Genomic DNA, 8,233 nt, shown 5'->3' with positions numbered 1-8,233 from the left:
TACCTAGCTATACTCCAGTCTGGATCCCCGTCTCTGGGCTGTTGGCTCCTTACTCCTGACTCTTTCTGGGATCCTGGGTTCTAGCTCCTGGCTGATGACTCCATGGTGTTAAATCCTGACTACCCATGTTCTGGTCATACCCCTGATTAATCTCCTCATTTACACATCAGAGCCATAGGCAACTAGAAGGTCAGCAAATCTCAGCAACAACAGCCTTTCATTCAGGCTTAAAAAAAGAGAAAGAAATCTCCATTTTTTAAAATTTAAAATAATAAAGGCCAAGTACAGACAGTCAAAAAGTCTAAGTCTGAATTGATTCAATCTTTACAGGTTAGTCTAAGCTATGTAGATCGAACCAGTAAGCAAGTGAACAGACATTCACTTTTGATTTTGAACATGCAGCCACATGCCTGCTGTGGCCCAGACCAGAAGTCAGGGGTGCGCTAGAACATGCCTCCCTGCTCAGCTAGAGCAGACAGCTTGAGCCAAGGCTAGCCTGCCCAGCCTGTAAGGGGACATTGCAGGGGAAGCGCAACGAATCCTGGGATGCTGAGGGATTGAGAGTTAACTTGAATCTGGAGGGGATCTGGGACAGAAGTTCAATAAACTGATTTAATCTAAACCAGTTAAAGTCTGATACTACAGCCATCCAGGTTTATTTTAAACTGGTTTCAGCCATTTTGAAAGTATTTGAAAGCCATTTTGAATACTGAACTTCTGTGGTGGCACAGATTTGAACTGGTTTTTGATCACTTATACTGGTTTATGTGTAATTTCTGTCCCTAACCCAAAGGTCTTGTTATAAATCAAAGGATATGGAATATAAGGTCATTTAAGAGTGTTAACATAACTAACATAAGGTCACCTAACAGGTTAAAATGAAATTCTTTAAAAAATACGACACTATCCTATCGTGCACAAAATAAGTTAACTTCTTTAAAAATTTCATGTGACAGATGTTGGTGCTGCTTATAGTGCTACTGTGTTATCTAAGTACCCTTAAGTGTATTGTACAAAATTGTACAGAGAATATATTTTCAGCTGTTTTTAGTCTCATTAACAGCTCACTTTCTAGTGCAAGGGCGGGCAATTATTGTAGGCAGAGGGCCGCTTACTGAGTTTTGGCAAGCCATCGAGGGCCACATGACAGGCAGCCCAGGCCATATAAATATTAATTTTCTAAATCTTTTACGGGCCCCGTGGGCCAGATAGAATGGCCTGGCAGGCCGCATCTGGCCCCCGGGCCACCTTTTGCCCACCCCTGCTCTAGTGTTTCCTCCCCTATAATTCACTTCATGTTCTTACTCCTGCACTATTATCCACTACTGAAATAAGGGTGGGATGATAAACGTCCTTCTCAGCTGAGTAGCCCCATTACTGTCAGTTGGACAGTAAGAGTTATGAATCCATGTAAAAGTTTTCACTACCAGTTTGCTTTCTGGACAGAGAACAGAAAGCCATGTAAATTCAGAGGACTCTGGCTCTTCCCCTTTTTCAGATAGTGAACAATAGAACATGAAGATTCAGTTTCAGATTTCAGTGTCCTGGTGGTCCATCTTGCCAGATAAGAATTTGAAACCCCCACTGTATCACAGGAGAGCAAGTCACAGTGGGTTTTCCAGCTCAGTTCCTCATTCTTTAGAAGAGGTAATACATGCAAGGAAGCACTAGGTGGAAGCATGTCCCATTTAGAAATACTTTTCCAGTGCAGTACGCTGTCACAGTTTAATTCTTGTAATCTTAGTGAAAAGAACAGAGACACGTTCTGTGGTGACATACCCATTCAAATGTTCAAAATGCACAGACTGGAATTATCATGTGCCAAATCAGGACACAAGGCCCATTTTATGAGACATTCAACTTGTAACTTTACAGAGAAAAGATTCAGATTTGCTGCAGTATATCAACCATTTCTCCAAAAGAAAGTGAATGTAGTTAGTCAATGGTAAATGGAGATTTTTTTTGTTTCCCTGGTCCTAAGTTAATATTCATCATGCATTCATTGTCTAGATCTTTTAGATAACTAAATTTTTAAAAAGTTATTTTACCAGAGGGCTATTCATATATGGCACTGATCTACCAACCAAATTAGGAACTGACAGTGTCCCACGGTGATCTGAAATCTATTTTGCTTTATGGAGCAGGAGGAAAATTCCTTGCACAATGTTACTGGATCTGCCAGTCCCCAAGGCTATTTTTTTTTGCAAGGACGACAATACATAGGAAAATACTATCAAACTTTTTGAAAAAGAAAAACTGACCTGCAGTTGCTTTTACAATACAGTATCATCTGTAAAATATTTCCATCATTAAAAAAAATTTAAAATGTTTTCATGAAAAACAAGTTCAATAGTTATTCATCTTTAAGATCCTCCAGTTGAAAAACTGATTGGATTCCAGCCACTCTTTGTGGTTCAGGTGGTTAGTCCTGTATTCCCCATTAGCGTTCTCTTCAATCTTTGTCCTTTGCGAGTTCTGTAATTTCATCAACATCTTCTACATCCCTTGCCATTTTTTCATACTGTCTCTTGAAGAAACCAAGCTGTAAAATAGTTTAACACAGGTTGTCAGCCATCTCAATTATCTAATTTGTACTGGAAGGTCATGAATCCACAGTCAGACAAATACACATCAGAGTTACTCTCCTTACTTCTTACGAATATGAAGATTTGGAAACCAACAAAGGGTATTACAGGCAGAGGAAACATCTGTATGGGACTGCAGAGGCAACTCCAGCTATATTCTGTGGCTTTTATTTCAAGGAACCTGCCTTGTCAATCAGCTGCATGGATCACTGCTGGGCTCCAACTGAGTGGAGAAGCAGTGCACTTTGAAATAAAAGCTACAGCAAACAGCTGCTTGGTTTCCTTCCTTCTCTGTGAAGCAAGTCAGTTGTGAACCATCCCAAAATGAATAATTTGGATTCTACTGTACTAGGTTAAGATGATTTACATCAGGCACTTATTTATCTAATTTAAATGTAGATTTTCAGCTGAAGAACAAAGAAACCTGGTAGAACATTTGTCAAAACTTTTTTGGGGGAAGGGAGACAAGGGAGATGAAAAGGAAATTTGAAGGGAAAACAGAAGTTTTCTCTAACTCACATTTTAAAAACTTTTATTTAAGAAGTGCCCAACATTTTGAGGATTTTTTTTCGTTCCTCATTATTACAAGGAATGACCCTCTAGAACAATGTAAGAGGGAAGAACAGTAAGGAACATGCCATGGGAGTCTAATCACTATGACGTCCGCTGGGAAAGTTACATAGTGCACAGTCAGTCCAGCAAGTTCTTGAAGTATGTCACAGATAACCTTTTGGTACAGATAATGGAGAAGCCAACTAGAGGGGGAGATCATCTCAATTTCTTGCTTACGAACAGGGAGGAATATGTTAAGAATGGGAAGGTGGAAGAGAACTAAGGTTCCAGTGACCAGGAAATGACAACAGTTCAAAATCCTGAGAAAAGAAGGAAGGACAGCAGAGTTGCCTTTGCAGTCCCATAAAGACACTAGTGGAAAATCAGACTTTAACACACTCAGGGAACTAGTATGCAGAATCCAATGGGAGGCAAGATTGCGGGGAAAAGAAAGCCAACAGAGCTGGCTGTACCTTAGGAAGGTCTCAGTAAGGGCATAAAAGCAGACTATCCCAACATAAAGAAAGGCTGGGAAGTGCAGCAAGAGACTCTCCTGATTAAACAGCAAACTCTTCAATGAGCTGAAAAACTCAGAAAGAAATCTTACAAAAAAATAGAAACATGTCCATATTACTATGGAAGTGTATGAGAGTATGCCATGCACATGCAGTGAGAAAATGAGAAAGGCCAAGACATTAATTAAGATACAAACAAGGGACATGAAAGGCAATAAAAGAGCATTATATATATTAGAAATAATAGGAACACTAAGGAAAGCCTAGGTTCCTTTCTAGATGAGGGGGTTAATCTAATCACTGATGAAATATGTCATGCCTTTTTTATTTTAGTGTCATGAATAAGGTTAATGAACCTAGTGAATCAGATGACAAGCTCAGTTGCCAGCAAGGAAAAGAAAGGATATAAGCAGCATAGGGCAGTGAAAGAGCAGTTTAGAGATTATCTAAGGAAGCTGGATGTATTCAAATCATCAGAGCCAGATGGGAAATATTCTAGAGTACACAAGAAATTGGTTGAGGTAATTTGAACCACTGGCTATTCTCTTTGAGAATCCAGGGAGATCAGGTGAGATCCCCGATGACTGGCAAAGGGCAACTATCATACCCATCTTTAAAGAAGGAAGGAGAGGAGAATCTGGAGAATTACAGACTGGTCAGTCTGACCTCAATACCTCAAAAGATCATGAAGCATGTCATCAAGGAATCTACTTCTAGGCATCTACAGGAGAACAAGGTGATCAGGAACAGCCAGCATGGATTTACCAAGGGCAGGTTATACCTAATCAACATGATTTTCTTGCATGCTTCCCAATCCCCTGTGCTTCCCTAGACCAGGCTGTACTATCCAATAAGGCTGTCTGAAGCTTCAGTTGCTGATTCGAATTCGGCTGAGATTCAGCCCTATTTGGCAGCTGAATCTCTGAATCTGAATCAAATCAGGAGACCCGTTAATCTCTCTGAACTGAATCAGAACCCTCCGAACTGATTCAGAGAGATTCGATGATTCAGACATAGATACAGCTTTAAATGTTTTTTCTACATACCTCAAGGTACCAGGCGGCTCGTGAATGCTGAGATGGGGGGCAGATGGAACGTCCACGGGAGCATGGTGGTTGTGGTGGGGGGGGTCCCAGTGCGCTTGGCAGCAGACCCAGAAGTAGATCAGAAGCACTTCCGGTCCACTTCTGGGTCCACTGTGGAGCATGTGGGGGACCACCCCCCTGCTGCCCACCCCCCAGCTTGGCAGCTGGTGCACCTGGGCCTGGGGAGGGCAACCTTTGTGGCTGATCGTTGAGCCAGAAGGGCATGGGAAGGGGTCCCTCACGTGCTCGGTGGCATTCCTGGAAGCGGACCAGAAGTATATCCGGTCCACTTCTGGGTCCACCGCCAAGCATGTGAGGGCCCCACCCCCGCCGCACTCCTATGGGATGCTCCATCTGCCCCACCATGGCTGTGTTCATGAGCTATGCCTGGTACCTCGAGGTATGTAGAAAAAACATTTAAAACTGTTTCTCTGCCTGAATTGTTGATTCTCTGAATCAGCACCGAATCTTCAGATTTGGATTTGGCCAAATTGAATCACTGTCCCCCGAAGCATGCTGAATCTAAATTGAATACGGCCCGCTTCGCACACCCCAACTATCCATCCCTTTGCAGGCCAGATCAGGCCAACAGGCCATGGGTTGCTGATGCCTTATTTAAAGAATGGGACAGAGTGCATGTTTAGCAAATCTGCAGATGACAACAAGCTGGGTGGAGCTGCAAACATTTTCAAGGATAAGATCAGGATTCAAAATGGTCTTGATAAACTGGAGAAATGATCCAAAAATAATCAAATAGGACACTTGTACATGTGATCAAAATTGGCCATTTTTGCAGTTTAATTGCATCACACTGTACACATGTGGGTGGGTTTATGATTTAAATGGCGGCACCCCCGTGGGGCCACCCTGGTGAGGTGCAAGATGTGTAGGTGCTGCCCCAGCTCACAGGCAGCACCCACCAGATGCAACTCTTCCCTGAGTCTACGCACTGGAAGCCCACCAGGTACTGCTCCCTGTTTAGGCTCAGTAAAGAATTTGATCTGGTGGGTGCTGCCTGCCAGCTGGGGCAGCATCCGTACAGCTAGCACCCTGCCCAGGTGGCCCCAGGAGGTGCTGCTGCTGTGAAGGGAAGGACTGCTCCCCCCTACAATTCAGGGGCTGCACAGCTTAGCAGCAGCATAAGCAGGCAGGCTACATTGAGGGAAAGAAAAAAAAAAGTGGCGATGAGCCTGATTCTTTTTGGGTTTTTTTGCTTTTTTTTTTGTTGCCATGGAGCGTGCCCACCTCTCCTGCAGCCAGGGCAGGGGAGCTGCTTGCAGACCCCAAGCTGTGTGGGGGCCCCAGACCTTCCCTCTATAGTGGTGGCACCCCCTGGGCAGCACCCACCCACTAGCAGCCCACCCAGGTGGCCCCAGGGGACGCCACTGCCAGGAGCTTGCACCCCAGCTGTGGGAGAGGAGGGCAGGTTTTGCAGGGGGGAAGAAAAAAAAGATCAGATCCCTCACCATAAGTGATGGAAGCCCCTAAGTTGAAATGGTGGGTTTTTAATCATCGCAATTAAAAGCCCACTATTTCAATATTGGGGACTAAACCCCTGTCATGTGCACAAACAACCATAAAATTTAGTAAGGATAACTGCAAAGTTTTGCATTGATGATGCGATGGAAGAATTACATGTACAACTACAGGCAGGGGAACTACTGGCTAGGTTGCAGTACTGCAGAATAGGACCCCAGGTTTATAGTGGATCACAAATTGAAAGTGAGCCAACAGTGTATTCTTGTTGCAAAAAAAGGCCAAAAGGATACCAAGCTAACCTTAACAAGAGTGATTCTTCCACCCTATTTGGCACTGGTGAGGTCAGAAGTAATGTGTCCAGTTTTGGGCACACTTCAGGAGATGAACAAATTAGAAAAAATACACATTAATAGAGGTCTAGGAAACACGACTTATGAGGAAAGGTTGGAAAAACTGGGATTATTTCATATAATCAGAGAATCCTAGAAAATTAAGGACCTCAGAAGGTCATCTAGTCCAACCCCCTGCTCAAAGCAGGACCATCCCTAACTATACCATCCCAGGCAAGGCTTTGTCTAGCTGGGTCTTAAAACCTCTAAAGGATCAAGTTTCCACTCTCTTTACTCTCTTTAGGTAACCTGTTCCAGTGCTGTACTACTCTCCCTGTGAGAAATTTTTTCCTAGTATTTAACTTAAACTTCTGTTGCTGCAACTTGAGATGATTGCTCCTTGTTTTGACATCCACCACCACTAAGAATCATCTATCCTCCTTGGAACCACCCTTAGGTTGTTGAAGGCTGCTATTAAATCCCCCCTCAGTCTCCTCTTTTGCAGACTAAATAAGCTCAGTTCCCTCAGCCTCTCCTTATAAGTTGTGTGCCCCATCCCTCTAACCATTTTCATTGCTCTCCACTGGATTCTCCAATTTGTACACATCCTTTCTGTAGTGGGAGAGCAGTTTAGAGATTATCTGGACACCGTACTCCAGATGTGGCCTCACCAGTGTTGAATAGAGGGGAATAATCACTTCCCTCAATTTGCTGGCAACAGTCCTACTTATGCATCTCAGTATGCACTTAGTTTTGTTCACAACAAGGGCACACTGTTGGCTCATATTCAGCTTATTGTCAACTGTAACCCCCGGTCCTTTTCTGAAGGGCTGCTGCTTAGCCCATCAGCCCCCACGTATGGGATTGTTCTGTCCTGAGTGTGGGATTTTGTACTTCCCCTTATTGAACTTCCTGACATTTATTTTGGTCCAATCCTCTAATCTGCCTAGGTCACACCTAATCCTACCCCTACCCTCCATTTTATCTGATACTCCACCCAGCTTGGCGTCATATGCAAACTTGCCGAGGGTGCACTCCAACCCACCTACCAGATTGTCGGTGAATGTATTGGACAAAACTGTCCGGCTGCCAAAGAGACAGAAAGCCCCTGATTACTGTCCTTTGAGCCCAATGATCCAGCCAGTTTGCTATCCACTTTACATACAGTCCATTCATCCAACCCATATTTCCTTAGCTTGCTCGAGAGAATGTTGTGGGAGACCATATCAAAAGCATTGCTAAAGTCAACGTATATTGCATCCACCAGTCTTCCTGCATTCATAGAGCCAGTCACCGTGACACAGAAGGTAGTCAGGTTGGTCAAGCATGACTTGCCCTGGGTGAATCCATGCTGACTGTTCCTAATTGCCTCCTCCAAGCGCTTAGAAACGGATTCCTTGAGGACCTGCTCCGTGATTTTTCAAGGGGCTGAGGTGAGGCTGACTGGTCTGTAGTTTCCCAGATCCTCCTTCTTAAAGACGAGCACTATATTTGCCCTTTTCCAATCATCTAGGACCTCTCCCAACCACCATGAGATTTCAAAGATAATGGCTAACAGCTCTGCAATCACATTGGCAAAGTCCCTCAGCACCCTTGGGGTGCATCACATCTGTCCAGATCTGGGCTGATGAACTCACACTGGTGGGGTAGATGGGGTGTCCCATTGAAGTGAGGGGGGAGGGGAAGGG

General features: G+C 44.0%; 1 protein-coding gene across 2 annotated transcripts in view; it reads right to left on the bottom strand.

The window, feature by feature from the left end:
- Window positions 1-1,269: 1,269 nt before the first annotated feature.
- ITGA2 (integrin subunit alpha 2) overlaps window positions 1,270-8,233 on the bottom strand; it is a 109,388-nt gene continuing 102,424 nt past the window's right edge. For both annotated transcript variants that reach the window (XM_019532043.1, XM_019532044.1), the window contains exon 30: window positions 1,270-2,542. In XM_019532043.1, the coding sequence (XP_019387588.1) occupies window positions 2,453-2,542 (90 nt within the window). In that variant the 3' untranslated portion in view covers window positions 1,270-2,452. The remainder of the gene's footprint in view (window positions 2,543-8,233) is intronic.

The sequence above is a fragment of the Crocodylus porosus genome, unplaced genomic scaffold (assembly GCF_001723895.1).
Source record: "Crocodylus porosus isolate Cpor-Errol unplaced genomic scaffold, CroPor_comp1, whole genome shotgun sequence".
NCBI lineage: Eukaryota > Metazoa > Chordata > Crocodylia > Crocodylidae > Crocodylus > Crocodylus porosus.
Note: the sequence above shows the minus strand (reverse complement) of the source record. Positions and strands in the feature narration are given on the sequence as shown.